The 20,020-nt window shown below is 38.3% G+C and overlaps 2 protein-coding genes across 6 annotated transcripts in view; one reads left to right on the forward strand and one right to left on the reverse strand.

The window, feature by feature from the left end:
• The window catches only part of LOC110173470 (glutamate decarboxylase 1-like), a 67,179-nt gene that overhangs the window by 19,442 nt on the left and 27,717 nt on the right, over window positions 1–20,020 (reverse strand). The gene's annotated exons all lie outside the window — the stretch shown is intronic.
• Window positions 8,821–13,669, forward strand: LOC110173487 (kidney mitochondrial carrier protein 1). 5 transcript variants are annotated; one of them, XM_055151864.1, is made up of 9 exons: window positions 8,821–9,105; window positions 9,182–9,329; window positions 9,650–9,744; window positions 10,057–10,142; window positions 10,831–10,926; window positions 11,033–11,157; window positions 11,797–11,920; window positions 12,102–12,182; window positions 12,612–13,669. In XM_055151864.1, exons 2-9 carry the CDS (start codon window positions 9,271–9,273, stop codon window positions 12,651–12,653), a joined length of 708 nt encoding a protein of 235 aa, XP_055007839.1. In that variant the 5' UTR covers window positions 8,821–9,105; window positions 9,182–9,270; the 3' UTR covers window positions 12,654–13,669. The 5 variants fall into 5 exon arrangements, with proteins under 5 accessions (XP_055007839.1, XP_020795163.1, XP_055007842.1 ...); XM_020939504.2 differs by having other exon boundaries at window positions 8,822–9,069; XM_055151867.1 differs by lacking the exon at window positions 8,821–9,105 and adding an exon at window positions 9,464–9,542 and having other exon boundaries at window positions 9,191–9,329.

Raw genomic sequence — 20,020 nt, forward strand, 5'->3', positions numbered from 1 at the left:
AACAAGGTCATTAAAATGTGGTCAAGGGGCTTGGTGGGAAATTGGATCACTGGAAATTGGAATTACAATCTGTAAGGACATTCTTTATTGGGAGATTTGTAGTTCAATAAAACTAGTTTCCTGTGCTCACTCTGTTAAATCATCTCTTGTTTGTGTCTCGTAACTTCAGCCAAAGGGTTTACTGCTAATGTTTAGGACATTACACATACTTGTTGTTTAATATGAGGTCTATTTAAGGAAGATGGCCCCTGGTCATGTCTCTGTCATAATAACATGATAATCTTTAGTCCTTGTGAGCACTTTTCACTTGTTTTCTCTCTGTTTCTCCACCAGTCGAGTCGTTCAATGTGTCTCTGCTCGGGCTCATTCATCACTTCCTCAGCTGTCAGCTGTGTATTTCTTCATTTACTCGCTCACTTTATCTTTGTCTCTGTCTCACTCATCACCCTTTACCATTATTTCTTCTTTCTGCTCTAAGTATCTATCTGCCACTTTCGCCTCCTGACTTTTCTTTGAGCTGTTTTCTGTCCATTGAATTTTTTTCTCTATAACAGACAAGAGCTATGATAAAAGATAACATCAAAGACAAATGTAGTTATATAAAAGATACACCTGTTGTGTAGTTTCCTATGACAAGCCTCCAAACCAGTTGGACCAGAAAACTAGTTCAATGGAGAGAATTTGACAAAAGCTATAGACATATTGATTGTCTGGTTTCATGTCTGCTTAAGTATACAACCTTATGTACATGAAAGTAAAGATGAGAAAAGATCAGGCTTTTTTTTTTTAATCCATATGCATTGCTGACTTAGATCTGCCTGGGATGTTTCTACATGTAAGCAGCTAATACTTTTTAAAATGTACAATGTACAATGTACATTGTAAAAGAAATAGTTCACAATCATCATGCCATTTTCCTGAAACTGAAACATGAGGTCCATTAAGTGCAGAAATGATTAAGACAAACAATTGGTAAAATGCAAATAAACAATAAAAAAGTGTATTTGTGCGAACTTTAGTTTAATTTACTATCATGTTATTTGAGGCACTAATTTGCAGTGGACTTATGTGTGTCACCGAAACTCCTTTATGGTTGTGGTCCTCCAATGAGGTCATTTGATTGACAGCTATGATGTCTACTTGAAGCAGTGGTAGCATATAGCATGCTTGAGGAGGATTGCAGTGATTTATACTCCAAGGTGCTCTGATGACAGTGGCATGATTATGATACCATAACACAAGGTGCCATAAAGAAAGCGTTGTCAGCTAAATGAAGAGTAGAGCACTGAAATGTGCTCCCCATTATGTGATCAATCATGGCTGTCTGTCTGAGCCAAATCAGGGAGCTGTCACATACTTTCTCTCCTTTCTCCTTGACACAGACATGTCTCAGTGATTTCTTCAGTAGTACAAATGAAGCACATCAGATGGTCTTTTGATTCTTAAGGGGTTAACAGAAAAAGAGCTGTGGTTATGGCCACAATGAATAGGCAGACTGAAATATTACAATATCTAAACTTAGAGTCTAAAACAGTAGAGTCAGCTTTCTGGGCATACTCCACTGCAACATATAGGCTTGAGAAGGTCATTAAACTATGCAATTTCATTGTTTTGGATTTATTTCAAGTCTCTACAATTGCTACCTCTTCATGAAATAAAGTTTTACAAGTACTTCTTAAACTAGCCAGGTAAAGCTAAACTCAGAGCTAAGTCATGACTACTCAAATGTTTTTATATGCATGTGTAGGCCTACTAGTATATTCATTAACATCCACTGTCCTAGCATACCTGACTGAAATAATGGAAAAACGGAGAGAAGCTTTAGGAGGCAGTGGTACTGCACCACACTTTGAAAACCGCTAGTCTACATACTACTATTCAACCAATTTCAAGAGCCTCAACATGGCTTCAGTTCCTGTCTGTGTGAATGTTTGTGGGTCATTTTGCTCCTTCTCCCGGTGGCCTGAGAGCCGCTCACTTAAAATACCTCATGTGTGAGCAGATAAGAGGTGAAGAATTACCAAACACACAGCCACACGCTGGTCTGCCATCACACACGCTCTGCCCTCCTCTAATATTTCACCAGAAGAAGAAAGGGCCACATACATCATCCTGACAGAGGCAGAATAGACAGAGACATCCCTGTGTTATCTGCACACATGCACTGTCAGAGATTTACTGTACAAGCCTTAAATGAGCACTTCACACACCTCTCTGTGGCTCAATATCAACATCTGTCCATCCTTTGTTAGTTATTACTCAGTTACATTCACTTCACATAAAATAAATGATACTTAAAAGTGCACTGTATAACTTTTGTGCTAGTCGTGTTGCTGGTTCCTCATACTTGAAAGATACAAGGGATGAAAAGTAGTAGTAAAAGGGGAGAGTGGGAGAGGCACATAAACAAGAAGACGGAAAAAGCAAAACTCATCCAGGTACTATATATTATATATTAAAATTCGGCTCCCTCCTCCTACCTGGTGGCATCTGATGCATACTTTCTGCAAAACACAACCTCTCAACCAATCAACTCACATTTCACATTCCATCTCCTCTTCATCACCACTTATGTCGAGACCTGGAACGGTCTCACCCTCAAAACAAACCTGGCTGTTCTTTTATAGGTTCTATGTGCAAAAGTGTATTACTTTATTTAATTAACTACTGCATTACACTCATTTGTGAGTTTGTCTCATTGCCCTACATGTAAAACATATACAGTACCGTATGACCTGCACTTACTGAAAAACTGTTGCATGTTTTATTTATATAATTCCTTAAAATAAATTGTTAAAATGAATTAGAAAATAGAGTAAAACAGAGTATAGTATACTGCCAAAGTTTATTCTTTACTATTATTTTTAGGCCTTTCTCCTCACCTCTGATCTCAATCTGTCCATCCTCTGTCAGTGTAAATGGCCTTACACTTTTTCATCCTTCTCTCAAGAGGTACTTCCCAATTTCTCTTCCTCTGTTGAGATAATTGAAAGTGTGTGCGTAACAAAGATGTCAAGATTTTTAAAAGGAGGAGGGAATTGGGGATTTTTGGAGTGACTTTAACCCTGAAAGAAATAAAAGTCAAACCGAAGCAGACTTATAAACAGCCTAATCTGAAAGCCACCGTGACTCTATAATGGAAAATGCTTGAAGCTCAGCTTCAAGCATTTAGCAGTTACTGAATGACATGTAGTGTATACCCAAATGATTTGCATTCAAAATAAATATGCCCCATTTCCTACTGACCCGTGTTTACATGTTTGCAAGTTAACCAAACTCTATAAGGGTTTGTAAGTCATGGATGAAGGAATGATTAGTTTTTGGTATGTTTGCCCCTGATTCCAGCCTTGTGCTTTCCAAATATTTCCAATTGTATTAATACAAGGTGCTTTCTTAAATCCTGTCATATATCATAATAGATACGAAATGCTTTTCACTTGAATGGACACAGAAATTCACTTGTTTATCTTTAAGATAAACTGTTGGGCCCTTTGATGGACATTTTCTATTTCACAGACAACATATCTGCTCATCACATTCTGTACAATATTGATGTCCAGATTCAGGCTTGGTTACTTCTTGTATAAGTCCAACCTCAAACATTATATAGAGAACTAAAACTCTCTCATTTGTACACGTTGTTTATTTAAAAGTACAAGAAGTGTTCATTTTGGTTATGGAACAAAGTTGCTTTAATGCAATGCAATAAGAGATGAAACTGAATAATATGAACTGACAATCAAATTATTATTCCTTACCCCCGCCTTTCTCGCTGATGAAGATGGAAGATGATCTGAAGGTCACGTGACACATCTTTAGTGTATGTGACTGTACTGTAACTGATCAAGCACAACAGTCACAAGGCTTCATAGGAATAACCCTGCAATTTCAAATTCTAATCATCACCATTAATGAGGCATGCTGCAAGCATCTACATTTATGTGTATGGATGTCACACTGCTCACCTCTGTGTGGACTGAGTTATCGACTGCCTGTAAAAATAACAATTGATCATTTAGTTCTGCTTGTCATTTTTACCTGAGTACCCGGATTTGGTATGCAGAGGAGGTCCACAGTGCTTCACAACCATACACCCTCGCGCCCTTCAATACCACCCTATAATTTGCCAGATGCAGTGAATCAGTGGTTACTATGGCAACTACACAGAGGAGAGTTTTTCTCTATTTTGGAAACGGGGTCTCATATAGACACACACTACAGGGGCTGCTTGTGCGTCATGGGATGACGGGAAATGGATCTGACAGGGACTCGTCCAATAGATGAGGCCCGAGAGCCAGGTGACAGCTGTGATTGGTCACGTGATGTGGGCCCTACAAGAAATTATCCCATTTCATTCAGTTGGTGGCCAGTTGCCACAGGAAGTTCACTCAAACTGGATGCACAAATCAAGCTTCAGAGTTGTGCTTGGCTACTCTTCTCACCAACTTCTATGCTCTGAAAGACCCTGTGCCTCAGTGCAGATTAAAGGTGTATTGTGCAGTCCTTTGTCTTACTAATTAAAATAAGCACCATTGTTTGGCATCAGAAGTCTGTGTTCTAAGACCTCACAGCACCCTCTCACAAATTCAAAACATAAACTCATTTCAGCCTGGGTCAATGCACTTTTCCAATATGCTGTGAACCTCCCAGAGTGCAGTAATTCATTAATTGATTATGCATAGTTTTAGCCTAAAGTGACTCTCTCCAAAACAGTTTCAGAAAATGTGAAAAGAGTCTTACACGGGAGACTCGGGGCAAGTTTAACAACAATCAAAAAACTGTAAATCGATAATGCTGTTTAAAAAAAACTGACACTGAACTGTCACTTGATACTTTATGTTGCAATTACCGCTGTGCCATTTAGAGGCAACCAACAAATTCAATTGTGATCTTTCAAATAAAAGAAAGTCCAAATCATCAGTAACACCAAAGTGTGTTAGTGCTGAGCAGTTAAAGCACAGTGGAGGATAATCCACAGGCACATTGCATCTGCTTTGCTCAGATAAGAGGAATTCTGCCCCCAGGGAATCAAGCAAAGGAAAAACACGACAAAGGGGAATGGGTGTGGAGGGGGCGAGGGGGTGTGGAAGGGACAGTGTCAAAGCTCTGAACTGTCACAGTTACAATGCGTCGGACATGTTTGAATCCCAGAGGAATCTGTGGGAGCCCTGCATCATGACTTGGTTGTAGCTGCTGATTTGGGGAAATTAGCTTTAATTAGTATGATTCATGTATATGGATATTTAGCCATGCAATTTTTGAGTCCTTGCTGCAAGCTAGGATGGTGTCATGCTATTAATTCATTGAAAACATCTCAATAACGTGTAAAATTACAAATTGCAGATACTTCCTGCTATATCTTTCATTCTTTATTTATTTTTTCAGCAACATTAATTATGTTTTCATTTACGATCAAACCATCTCTTGACTCATGATGAATATACTCTTAGAATCTCCGCCATAAGGATTCTCTAGACTCACGTGTGTGAACCCTGTGTGGGCGTCACACATTTCTGACACCTCTTGATCAAGAAACGTCATTTTACAACAAGCCATTACTCTGTGTTCCCCTCTGCTCCAGTCAAGTTATGCAAATTTAGATTTAGAGCGCTTTAAAGAAACTGTCCAATCAGAGCACAGCACTGTAGCAGGCATTTACATAAATTTACATGGCTAATGTGCTGAGCAAATCCAAGGAAGTGACTTTACCTTTTTCTGGAATTATACAATACAGCAACTGACCTTAACTCCAAATGTAATGATGTGAGAAATTCATTCATTTCTGTGCAGTCAGACTAAAACAAACTGCATTTGTTTGTGTAATTGCCCATGAGGAGAGGAGACGCTGGAGGAGAGAGGGGAATGTGAGAGAGTCGTGCATAAACAGAGCAGATGGATAGGTCTATTAAAACAGACACTAATCCAGGCTATTAGTGAGCACAGTGAAGGATTGTCGAGGAAGAGGACATGCGTAGGGCTAATGGCGCTAAATACAGTGCTAAAAGGAATCACAGACTCATACAGATTATTATAAATGTACCTACAGGCATCACAAGGAGAAAGAGGATTCTCCACTATCTTGAATTTCAGTTTATGTTTGTTCACCATAATTCTTTGTTTAAGGGAGTTTAAGTTATTCAAAACCATATGAAAAGCCTATTTTGATTATTTGCTTCCTCAAACATATTTTTTGTATAGTTTGGAGTTGCAAATTTGATTGTTCTCCTCTTAATCATTTTAGGTCATATTTAATACGTGACAGCAAACACACGTGCCACTATTAAAACTGTTGTTAAATTATACTAGGCAATACACATTGTCACTTCTTCTCATAGCACTAAATTATCTCTTTAGTTACATTATGAAAGAAATGTCACAAATCTTAAAAAGAAATTTACCTGTCCAACATAACACAACACTCACAAAAACACTTTTCTCAAGGTTGTTCAATAATAAGTCCTTGGAAAACATGAAAGCTTTGCTATTTTGTACTTTTCCTTAGTTTTCATCACAGAGTAACCTTCAACTGTTGGTGTTGTACATTGCCTTGGTGGAGAGACCTGCTGACAAGGCACGGTCATTGGAAAAATAGGACAAGTCAAGGAGGCTGGTGGATTTTGAGGACTCCTACTTCTATAGGCACACAACCTGTTGGAATCGCATGGGGATTTCTGTATGACGTTTTTACTTCATAATCCTTCCTTATATGGTAATACCATATCCAGAGAATATGTAAGAATGTGGGTGTTATAAATCATCATTTTTACGTCATGTTTTGGGAGGAGGGCTGATTGGTTGAGGGTCCAGGCCTTGGTGTACTCCTGTCCAATCAGGATGGAGCTTGTCACATTCATCACCAAAGAGGAGAGGAGGGGGCTTTAGACTGGAGGCTGAGAAGAACACTCAAAGAGGCCATGGTAAACAAGTAGGACAAGCAAACACACACATACTAACCATAGTGGACAGCCTTTCGCTTCCCATTAAGTTCAGTGCTGCCCTCAGGATGAAGTGAAAATATGCAACTAAGGGACAGTTGAGTTTAGTGGGATGATGCTCTTTACTGTAGCTACCATTTTCATTGAGTCAATTACCATAATGATGATGGTTCCACTTTGACTTCACATTTAAAAAGCATTAATACAACTGCACAAAGGTTTGTTATGGCTACATTATTTTAGCAGTAACGGGAAGAAAACTATTTTGTAAGGGCATTTTCTCTAAAAAAAAAAAAAAAAAAAAAAAATCCAAATGGAAATGCAAAGATGACTGCATTTGACCTGTATATGGGACATGTGTGGGTGGTTTAAGCCCTGAGCGTGAATTAAATGGTTATTTTAAATCCACCATGACCTTCAACTTCAAACTGAGCTTCAGATGATTCATACTCTGGTGTAACATAACATGTTATGTAACTGTTCACTTTGTAGTTACATATCTCACAGTGTCACTGTAAATGAATGTCACAAATTATACAGACATATATATTCACACACATATACTGCGGTATAAGGAACAGTGATCCTCTGTGACATGTTCTTTTGGTCACTCAAACTGACTGCTATTCTTATGATTTCATGTTAATTTATTCAGTGTACAAAGAACAAAAGGCTTTACACTGACTTCCAAATAACTATTTTATATTTTCTTCATAACCACAAACAGAGATAGTATAGTCCTTGTCCTCCATTATCACAAAGCTGTTCTCCAGCAGCTCTCTTTGACAAATCACCACATTAAATGCAGCCATTTTAGGCTCCCCACACTTCCCTTTGCTTATTGGTATCAGATAAACCTGCTATATTTCCATTCATTTGTTTCCGTTTGTCAATGCTGTGTGCACACTGGCACACTGGCGAGTATTGTGCACGACACACACACAATGGCTCTTTCTCCTTGGTCGTTTATAATGTAGTGATCGCAATGCTGAGGTCACTGACCCATAGACAACCCATTAATCAAACAATACAACTAGCAGCATATGATAATAATAAATATGCCTGGGATGAATGCCCCACAGTCACAAAAGGAGACGGGTACCTTCAAAAGCTGGGAAAAACTGAAACAGACAAGGTGATTTCAGAATAGTCTATAACACAAACAATAGGTTTTAGATTTACAATGACATCTTCAGGGTGGTCTGTTGGACATTGTTCTCACATGTGCAGTGACATTGTTGTGATATCTGTTCTGGCTCGTGTTTGTTAAATTATTAGGATTATATTCATAGGGTAATGTTTAACATTCATCTTTCAAGTCAATATTTGCAGGTCATGTGGAACAAAGACACTTGTCAATAATAGGCCAGGTGCACTTCGTCACAATTCCATGGTCACATTCCAACACCATGGCATTACTGACCTCTAGCGTATATAATCTCTAACTACACGAACACGAACTATTTTTATTATATGAGATTGCACCGCCTTCCAGTGGACGAGTAAAAATAATATTTTTTAAACATCAGTCATAAAATTTCCCAAAAGAAAGTCCAGCACAAACGCTGTTTTCTCAAAGGTTAGCTATCTACTTATGTGTTTACCACGTGTCAAATTTCTGTTTTTATTGGATTTTACTTTGCTTACTTTTAAGATTGGCTACAATGATTAATACGGTCGCCAGTAACATCGCGATTTACGATGTAGACTTTTGATTCTCTAAAGATATTGAAATAATAGAGCAAACTCAATCAGGGCAGGGGCCTATGTGACCTACATCCATAGTCTGTTTCGCGTTGGCTCCGGGTGTGCAGATTTATGATATGTCTGAGGGTCTGTCACAGCCCCTTGGCCAAATAGAGGGGCGCAGGCGGGGCCTCGTCTTGGAGGGGCAGAGGCAGAAGGGCGGTGGACGCGTGCGCACGCATTGCTTTCGGTCTCTCACCGGTAGTGATCTTGTCGCATGTCTTCGTAGCCTCACGTTTACAGTTTAGCTTGGATCTGCGTCAACTATCTATTATCCGATTCTCTGGGCGTTTTACGTTCCTATTTTGTTGAAGAGAAGAGGGAATGTCTACGGTGAACTGGAAGCCTTTTGTTTTCGGCGGGCTGGCCTCTGTAACGGCGGAATGCGGTGAGTGATGAGCTGAGCCTTGAGAGGTCGTGTGAGGTTCGCGGAGCTTCCCTATTAAACTTTGTTTAATTAACGTGGACTAAAGCTTACGCTGTGGTTTGTCATGTTGCAGGTACATTTCCCATCGATCTGGCCAAGACGCGGCTGCAAGTACAAGGCCAAGTCGGGGACAGTAAATACAAAGAAATCCGGTACAGAGGCATGCTCCACGCCATTGCCCGAATAGGAAGAGAGGAGGGGCTCAGGGCTCTATATTCAGGGTAAATGCGTACCTTTGTGTGGTCTGTTTTGGGTACTCAGAGGCATTGTATTTTTAGAGCCTAATACTTTGTACGCCATCTTATTGCATCACTAGGTATTGCTTCGCATAAAGTTCCTTTTTCTGCAATCACAGGTCCACCCACCTAAACCCTGGTGCAGACTTGGCTGTTAGCTCACAGGGCCTCTCAGGGTGATAGGCATCCAGCATGAAGGTCTTGCCTAACGCACAGAGCTTTGTTTAGACACGACACCAACTAGCTCACCTATTTGGCATGATTTTAATAAGTATGCAGCGTTAACTTGCCTTTCCTGTTTTTAGAATTTCTCCTGCCATGCTCCGCCAGGCTTCCTATGGTACCATAAAAATTGGCACATACCAGAGCTTCAAAAGATTACTAGTGGATAGACCTGAGGGTAAGTCCTAGTTTCTCCATACAAGAATTCCTCATGAGGGTCGACTGTACCTATTTAATCTTGATTTTTGTTTCATGGATTTTTAAAGCAGTTATTCATTTGATATTTAGAGTGACCTACTTTTTACCCTTGTACTATTTTTTTTAAAATAACTGAACAGGTTGTTGGCTGACCTATATGCATCACATGCCTTTGTAATATACATTTTATGATTATTTTACTGCTAATGACAATATAAACTACATAGGCAAATCAGAAAAGTGTTTTTCTGGTATCTGAATTCATAGTCTTTTGCTCGTCCTCCTTTTTCAGATGAAACATTGCTGACTAATGTATTGTGTGGGATCCTGTCAGGAGTTATATCCTCGTCTATTGCCAACCCCACAGATGTGCTCAAGGTAAGCTGACAAATGATGCTCAAATGGCTTTTGTGATCTCTTACATACAATGCCTTGCTATGCTTCAAGAAAACATGAAAACTCATTCAAACATTCACTGAAAACATTTACTAGTAATACTACTCATAACAGCACAACTTGTATTGTAATAAGCACATAACGGCAAGTACTTGTTTGATATCAGTTTGTGGTGCTTAATACCACATCTCATTCACTAAAGTGGTGCAGCAGGTTTGAAATGCAGTGTCAAAGTTGGATGGTCTCAGCCCATGCATGTGCTGTTTTGGTTGCATGCCGTGTAGAGTAAAGGTCATATAAAGCTCAACATGCTATGCTGTTGAGATGACAGGCTAAATATAAAGACACTGTGAGGTCATGATATGGGGGTCATGGGTGTGGGTTAGAAGATAATTAAATGTCATGGCTGGCATTGAGAACATTGCGTCTTGTGCACACTGCTCTCACTGTAGAACTTATAAACAAGAAGACTTGAGTGGTTCCTGGAATGAAGTGAAAGAATATTTAGGACTCCACTACTGCCAAAAAATGAGCTGAACTGCTCTCACTTGAATTCCAAGCTGTGCCTCTTCTATTTACTCATTTTAAATTTAACTACTGTTTATTTCTAGTGGCTGTGCATGAAGTAAACAACGTCAACTGATGTTTTTTTGTTGTTTTGTTTTTACAGATACGTATGCAGGCCCAAGGAAGAGTGATTCAGGGCAGTATGATGGGCAACTTTATCAACATCTACCAAGAAGAGGGAACAAGAGGACTATGGAGGGTATACATATAACGACTACAAACACAATCGTTATCAGTGTATTGACAGTTGAACCATCCACTTCTGTATGTATCTAAATATTATGGTGTTGCTGTCTTTGTGCCAGGGTGTTTCACTGACAGCGCAGCGGGCGGCCATTGTGGTAGGGGTTGAACTGCCAGTCTATGACATCACTAAGAAACATCTGATTTTGTCTGGTTACATGGGAGACACTGTCTACACCCACTTTGTGTAAGTGGACATTTTATTCTAGTTTCTCATCACAAAATCTCTGTCTGCCTGAGTGCATTTTGATATAAAGTAACACCACCCCCACCGTTTTAAATGACTTTTATTTTGTTTCTCTATAACTGTAGATTTGCATTGCATGTTCTGATAACAAAGTGTAATCTTTGGATTCTGATATAGTAAAGACATTTTATTATATTCTGTAAGCATAATAGGAGCAGCTTCTAGAAATGCTGTGGGGGCAATGCATGGTTGTGTACAAATAAAAGGTCCATGTCTGCTGCAAGAGATTTAAAAAATATATATTTTCTTGCTCGAAGAAATGCACAAAAGCAGTTTTAACCATTTTTGCTGAAGACTGCATTAAAAAACTGTTTGGAGCTTATTTAAATTCTGCAAAAATGTTGACCTCAAAGGGGATTTTGTTGTTGTTCAATTATGATTCAGTTAAAAATGTATTTAATGGCACTGTAGAATAAATGTCCATCTCTACCATAGACCGTATGATCTCTACACAGAAACCTTAAAACAAAGCAGTGGAGAATAGTAACTTGGAACCTTAACATCTAAAATTTGTTTTGTTTTTTCCTTGATAGAAGAACATACAGAAATTTTTGCAAATCTACTTTAATCTCTTTTTAGATCAAGCTTTGCATGCGGTTTGGCTGGAGCACTGGCCTCTAACCCAGTGGATGTGGTACGAACACGAATGATGAACCAAAAAGGAGCAGCACTGTATAAGGGCACTGTGGATTGTCTGCTACAGGTTGGTCAAAGCTTCTTTTGGCAAGGTCATGTTATTATACAATTAGTTCTAACACAAAATGGCACTGTGCCAAAATCTGTTTTTAAAAAAGTGAGGTTGTCCTAATTATAAGATAAGAGATTCTAGGCATTGAATCTGGGCATATCAGAGATTGGTGGATTCAATTCATGTTCATTTTCAGACCTGGCGCTCTGAAGGTTTTATGGCCCTCTACAAGGGTTTTTTTCCCAACTGGCTGCGACTGGGACCCTGGAACATCATTGTATCCTTTTGCCATCTGATTTGTGTTTATATACTATGCATTAGATTTCAGATGCAAACTATTGTTAATTGTTCTTTATGATGAAATATTGTACCCAGACAGCAGTGTTATATTGTTATTATACTGTGTTATGCTGCCAGAGCCTGCTGCCCCTAGAAAGTGTGAGTTTTAATTAAAGGGTCTACATCAGTGTAATACTGTTGAGAAAGCAGCAGAGGCACAAAAGACTTTGATCTACTCAAAGATGGAGTGATAAAGTTACTGTGAGCTGGTCAGTTTTTATACAGCCTAAAAATATAATGGAATTATGGTCTTGTCAGGAGCTGTGGATAAGGCTGAGGTCACGGGAAAGTTGTAATAACATGAGCTTTTGGCTAAAGTCGACAAGGTTTTGAGTTTGTATAAAAATTTCCTTAACCTGGGTTGCAGTTTTTCCTCACTTATGAACAGCTCAAGAAGATCGATGTGTGAATTGAAAAGAAACATGACAAAGTAAAAGAACAAGGCTCTGGGATGAGCAGAAAGGACCAAGGAAGGACTGAATCCTGGGTTTCTGAAGCCCACACTGGGGCTGCTATGGACTGAAATGTCCTGCTTGAGTTGCACATATTTTCGAGCCTGTGGCAAGTGTGAAAATGACTGTTGTACACCAACTGCATGCAGCACAGTGCAATGTGCTAGCTCATCCTAAAGCTACTTTACACCAGTCACTGAAATTTGACCTAACTTTTATATTTCAGCCTAAAGCTGTGTTAAAATACCCATTAAAGTGCATTTGTTTTCTTTAAATTAAGTGCCTTAGCAAGTGTTCAAGGCCTCTAGGTCAAAGTCATAAAGGACTATTAATGTTAGATGGCAGCTGACAATCGGTGTGAATCATTCCCTTTGAAAAATGTTGAAGCAGTTTAGTAATAGTGATGAGGTTTCAATATTTTATAAATATTTTTACAAGAGCTGATTGGAGTATGGACAATTATTTATATTGACACTGGTATGTAGTCAGAGACTACTGATGTACTGTAATAGTTCCAAGGCTGATCGCATGACTGTGTTGTACGGCTGGTACTTCCTTATCTAACAGAGCATCGTGTGCAGAAATGAAACCTAAGGCAGCTGGGGTGGGTGCAGCCCCCTAGGTCCCCCTGATATCTTATACGCTAATACTGTTGAGACATCCTAATACAAACTGGTGTGTTATGCAACAGGCTTATTACGTCAATACTACTCTGAAGGTTATGCCATTGGGCTAAATATGTTACTACAAGTGTTGAAGCATTTTTATCTCCGGAAGCCACATAATAATACGTGGTTCACTCCAAGTGTATTTTCATATGTATTTGCACATGCTATTGTGAGCTTTCACTAACTACAGTGAACATGTGTCAGGCTTTAAGCAAACCACAAATGCTGCCAAAGTTTAAATGTTGTGTGAAACTTGTGAATGTTGCTGTATGCCATACGTTTAAAATTAAAGGGAAAAACCTAAACAGCTGTTGTGTTTCTTTGCTACCACAGTGTGGCGCTGTGGTGCTACAGTCACTTTGAAAACGTGTGCATATCCCAAATGGCCTCTTGAATCCCACCACTCTAACTATTTGGGCATAAATCTAACACAACATTGTTGTTTCTGAAACTCGTTTTCTTTCAAACACTGCATCCCCAAAACACTGAGTTATGAAAAATTCAAAGGAATCTAAGATGTAATCATTCTTTTATTTTGGGGTAAATCCCTGTTTTCTCCTGTCTTGGCTGTTTTGAGCAGATTTGGTAAACTCAAGGGACAGGACTGCTGTAATAAACCTTCAGCATTATTTATTTAGAGAGCAACTAACTTCATCAAAATCAAATCTATCTGCAATTTCATTTCTCAGAGCACAGCAATAACAAATGTCTCTCATTCTTTTCTGAAAGACACTTTAAACTAGACATTTAAAGTGGTGGTTTTAAGTGATTTGAGGATATTCTACTGATATAGCACCAACAAGATTCATATAAGAATCTAATGAGGAAAGTGGATCCGTTTGGCACCACTGTTGGTTTTGAGTTCTGCCTGGCACCATGACTTTGGCACAGCCCTCTACAAGCTGGACCAGTGTGACCCAGGAGGCTGCTGCCATCAGACACGTTGCATTATGGGTATTATTTGTGGTGGCCCGGGGGTGCAGAGGGCCGGTCTATTGTGTGAGAAGAGATCAGAATGAGCTTTTGTATCAGAGGGATAAGGCTCTGCACCAAACTACGGCCTCTCCTCTGCTTTCTGTTTGCTCAGCCATTTCTCACATTCAAATGTTTTTGTCACAGCTCCACACAATCAATGGACAGATAAATGGGAAGGCGAAAGAAAATGTAGACGTGAAGACAAATCTATAGCAGGGGTCCATTTAGAGCAGACTGCAGCATGCTGACAATATAAAAAATCATAGCCCTATTGTCATCTGTTTTGGCTCAATACTACTGCTGCGATATGGTGCCAAAGCTACTGTTTTTATTAGTATTTTCAGCTCTGACAGATGTTTGGGACCATAGTTTGGACTAAAATGAATGATTTCTCCTTTCTGTCAACTCTCTGTGTTTACAGGCCACATATTCACTAGTGTTTCAAAATACCCGTATAAAAGATTACCTGAGGAGAAGAGCACAGGCTTGAAAAATGGAGCCGTTAATGTATGACCTATGAACAAACAGCTGACAAAAAGGGGATTTACATTTGAAGTATTCTGCAAAACAAAATACAGTGTGAGGCAGTGATTCTCAAATGTTTACAACAACATGTCCTGAGACAAAGACAAAATCATGACTAAACCATACCTCAACTGAACCAGGATTAGTGTTCAACAAAGTCTAGACCACTTAATCATGCATTGGGCCAGGACTAAGCAAAGCAGACTCAAACCCAGACTATCACATACTAAAGGGGGACTGCATCAAATCAGAACAGTAAAACATTTCAAGTCACCATTTCAAAATCAACAAAATATACTAATATAAACAAGCATTAGAACCACATCAAAGCCAAATGTTTATCTTCATCAGAGCAGAAATGTGCAATTTTATCTCAAATGTCTAGTATTTCATTGTTAATAAATGAAATAACTATAACTATACCAGTAAATAATAATGAAATATGAAAGTCCAAGCTTTGCACTGCCAAAACTGAATATGGAGTCTCGCTTATAATGCCTTGAACTGACTTGAATGCATCCTTAACCTGAATTTGAGTAGTTTTGTGTAGTTTACATTATTTTATGTGGTGTAAAAAAGTGTTTGTTAGGTAAGTTATGAGATGATTTAGCATGAATTTATATATATTGAAAATATATTTATTCTATAGTCAAATAATTTGTCTTGAAATAAGAATTAATGTTTTGAAATGGTAAAATAAGTCCAACCAGTAAAGAAATGTAAATGGCCAAAGCTTTAAAATTAAGATGGTATCCAGAATTCCTACTTTAGTTAATGTTCATTTTCTTCACTGTGCTGAGGTCTGAAACATCATTGATTTCCACAGCTTGAGAAACCAATAGAAGTAAACTTTTTCTCAAAACTCAAATTTGTGTTCTAGATTATTTCCCAAAATGCATTTCATCCTCCTGTTTATTACATCCAAGTGCAAACCAACAGCAACAACAAGGCAACAGCAGAAGAGTGCAATCGACCTACATTCACACTCACACACACACACCGCTGGATGGGGACCGTCACCTCAGGGACTGAGGATCACAAGGATGAGCCGCTGGCAATGCTTCTCCATTGTTTTATTAAGATGACAACAGGCCAAAATGCAGACTGGTGAAGGAGATAAGTGAGGCTTCATTTGTTCCACATGTTGTCTCCACTGAACTTGAACTGTCTGACAAAGTTAAGTTGAAAAGTGTAAGCATTTTTCACAACTTACATGGCTTCTTTAAATAACACCTTTGCTCTCTCTGTATTTGGCAACTAAGCGGAGCAGAATGCTAATTAAATGAAGGTACAGTGGCAGAGTAGTTAGCCTCTCAGCAAAAAGAGTATATACAATTATGAGGTACATGAAGTAAACAAAATAAGAATGTAATGTTTAATGTCTAATGTTTAATGTCAGCATGTCTACCGCAAGATACCATTGCTTACAATAAAGAGTATATAAGTATGCAGAGAGAGAATAAGAGAATAAAGAGATTGAAATGAAATTTTGTCATTTTGTTTATATAAACAGTATATGGTTCTTACCCAACTATACCCCTGATTAGACAAAAACAATGTAGAAACAGCTTGCATTTGCTCCATTGTTATCACTAATCAAACTGCCTTTCAAAAATACATTGGTGATACTTTTCAGTCTCATCTTCCTATACTGTATAATGTAAAGGGAAACTGCCTGAAATACAAAACAAAATATGTTACGGACTTAAACATTGCAACACTCTAGTCTAGACTCATGTTTTGCTGTGACTGACAGAAAAGTATAATTCCTCTAAGTAGGTTTTATATTATTCTGAGATTCACTGTTTATTTAGTGTCTCATAAGTCTACAAAAAGAGCACCTGAGCTCTATGTAAGCTTGTACTTGTAGTTTTTATTTTTAACTGTATCTATGCACCACTATACAGCCTTCTTAGTATTCCCCAAACCTGTCTAGATTTGTGCACAGTGGGTAAAAACTAGGCATCTGGAGTCTTGTAGGAGGACACCAGTGCCACCAGCTTACACTAAAGAGACTGTTTGTGTAGATTTTTCATGCTGTGACATGCATGCTTGAGGGCAAGGAATTTTAAATCAGGCCTCCAATGAAAGTGGTACCGCTGAATATTTGAATATTTATTTCTTATCAGAAGCTGGATGTTAATGAGGGAGCTGCCTGGGACTGTGTCAGTAAAGGCACATGGTGGTTGGGCAGAGGCTTCTTTGGTGGTTTGGTAAGAAGAAAGTATTAAATGTGAAATGTGTTTATCCTGCCAATTACATAATGATAAACATTTCTGAGCAAAGAAGGTGGGGCTGATGTTGTGTTATTTTGTTTTAATATGACATTTTTTTGAGGTTTGGTAGAATGCAGAACAAAAAACGCAAAACAGACAGCAGAAGCAGTACTGGTGCCAGTTTGACTAGCCTAAAATGCAAAATATCTAAAGTTTGTCAGATGGTGAGTAACAACTTGCATTAATTTCACATACCCAGGCAGCTAGTCTGATGGTAAAAAATTGTTTACCCAATGGCAAACAGCACACTCCTACCAGATTGTGCTATTTTACATCCCTGACACACTAATGCGTTTTTAATGCACCACAACTAATCAAATAAGACAACTAGGATGCAATTCACCAAGCTCTGGAGGTTCAGCCTCAATGCTCCTGTGTATCCAGATCTAAAATACACCTATTTCCAGTGGTGGAAGTAGTACTTGATTTTGTTACATAAGTAAAAGTACAGATACCCGAGCAATAAAATAAAGTAAAAGAAAAATCAAGTAAAAGCAAAAGAAAAAAACCTATTTACGTAAAAGTAAAGCACCTGTTTAAGATGTACTCTACTCAAAGATTACTATTACAGAGTAATATAACCATTTCACACAGATTTTTAGGTCTAATAAACTTTCAAATATAGTGATTTTCATAAAGATTTGTGCAAAATTTATAAAATCTTGCAGATTTTATTTGTATATTTTTGTTAGTTCAAACTGCAAGTCTCAAACAATAATAAAAAATACTTTCACTTTTTAGTCCAGTTAAAAATATAGAGTAGAAAGTACTGGTACCTGCTCTCAAATAACAAAGTCAAAGTAAAAAGTATGCACTTTAAAATCTATTTAAGTGAAGTAGAGATACCTACAATTTATTCTTAAGTACAGTACTTTACTACTTTTACTTTGTTACATTCCACTACTGTCTATTTCTGCTGGAAGGGTCTGCATAAATACCAAATATACTGCACATGCATTTTACTTATCATTTACTTTCCAGTGTTTGTATTAATAAATGTCACTTTGAAGTAGCAGTAGTAGCTGAACTAGTTAAGAACTGTATAGTCACATTTGAACTATAGTCGTGAGATAATAATAGTAATTTACCCGAATATTTTAAGCATTGAACCTGTACACTTAATGACTGATTCCTTGTCCTGGTTCAATAACTGAGTGAGAAGGGCGGGGTTAACATTGTTCTTCATTTATGATTCAAAATAGGTACAGTCAGGGGCAACACAGAGAGTAGCATGAGGGGGCAGTAGCCTCCCCTAAAGTGACCAACACACCCCCAGAGCTCCCCGAAAGATATTTGGGATAAGATATTTTCAAAGGACATTCAATCTTGCCTAAAAATGTTCAAATGGCAACAACAGAGTGTTCAAAATGAGATTATAATACTAACTTAATAAATTTAAACTAGTCTAAAACAGCAAAAGCATGGTAGCAGGTGGGGGTGTGCTGCATTGTTAAAAGGCTCTATATGTACATGTTAAGTGAGCATCCCCATTGCACTCTCAACCAAAAATGCTCCGTCCTTAGTATGGTATATAGTACCTGGTATAGTACCTTTAATTTGCCATACATGAAGCAAATTGTAATTTTAACTTCAAGCAGAGTACCTCAGCAGTATTGAATAATGGCTTCAATGCAGAGAACACAATTTTATGGGGTGAATATAATTCTTTAATTCTTTACATTATTTAAATGTTATGTTGCAAATTAAATAGTGATGGACCACAAAGATGGACCAAATATGAGGGCAGTTGTTAAAATTGAACCAGAAAGGAGTTGTAACATGGCGTCAGTGGGGAGATGAGAAGGAAACTTTATTGGAACTTCTGGTTGCTGAGGTGGAAGCTGAAACTGCGCGAGCCTGAAGAAAGAGAATAGGAGATGACAAGAGGAGAGGGATGCAACGGCTGTCCTGATTCACTGCTGTGCTCCAATTAGCATCTGTATGAAACCTCCGAGACAGCCACGCCAAGCAGTCAGGACGCTAATGGGCTGAGAGACCAAGGTTTATGGAGCCTGACATGGTTTGACTGGAGAATACTGTATATTGTTGGGAAACAGGAGATTGTGGTTTGGTGCGTCAAGGCACATGCTAGCAAATATTGGAAATAGAAAACACAGCATGAAGGTGAGGATTTATTTTTATTGTACTGTTCGGTAAGTGTAAGGTCATGGGATAAATCTGGGGAGGAGATTCTGACATGACAAGCTCAGCAAAATATAATCTATTTTAGACTTTATAGTGAATAATAAATGGAAAATGTGGATCATATTGGACTATTGTGCAATATTGTGGAATGGCAACAATAAATCCATTTGAATTTCACTTAAAAATGATGTTAACACAGTCTAAACACAAGATCTGCTTTTATTCTGGATCTGCAGTGTGAATGTGGTCTTAGTCTACAATACACATACAAGTTACCTTTTTAATGAGAAGGCAATTCAGCTGCAAGGAGTGCCAAACCAGCATGGGCTAAATGGGGGGGGCAGCATCTGAATGGTCATCTGGCATAAAAACATAATCATTGAGACCTTCACCAGGTTCGAAATGGTAATCTTGCTGTCCATACATAGTTTATAAACTGGCACTAAAATTTTGAGATGTTGTAATAGAAAGAACAAGAATGTGGAGTTTCTGGAGTTACTGCTGAACATTAAAAAAAAGTTTCACAAATGTTTCTTTTTTTTGACACACTAACTGCTTCCTCACATCCATTTAAAACTGAATAGTCAAGTGGTGGTTCTTATATTTGTACAAACAAAAGTGAAAAATACATAGCACACTGGGTAACCCCATGTGACTGTGTTTAGAATTATAAACACTGAATGCTGACTTTAAAATGACCCACAATAATGAAAACCCATTGATTACAAATACCCA

This window comes from Boleophthalmus pectinirostris, unplaced genomic scaffold, assembly GCF_026225935.1.
Source record: "Boleophthalmus pectinirostris isolate CB_2022bp ecotype Guang Dong unplaced genomic scaffold, ASM2622593v1 HiC_scaffold_16, whole genome shotgun sequence".
NCBI lineage: Eukaryota > Metazoa > Chordata > Actinopteri > Gobiiformes > Gobiidae > Boleophthalmus > Boleophthalmus pectinirostris.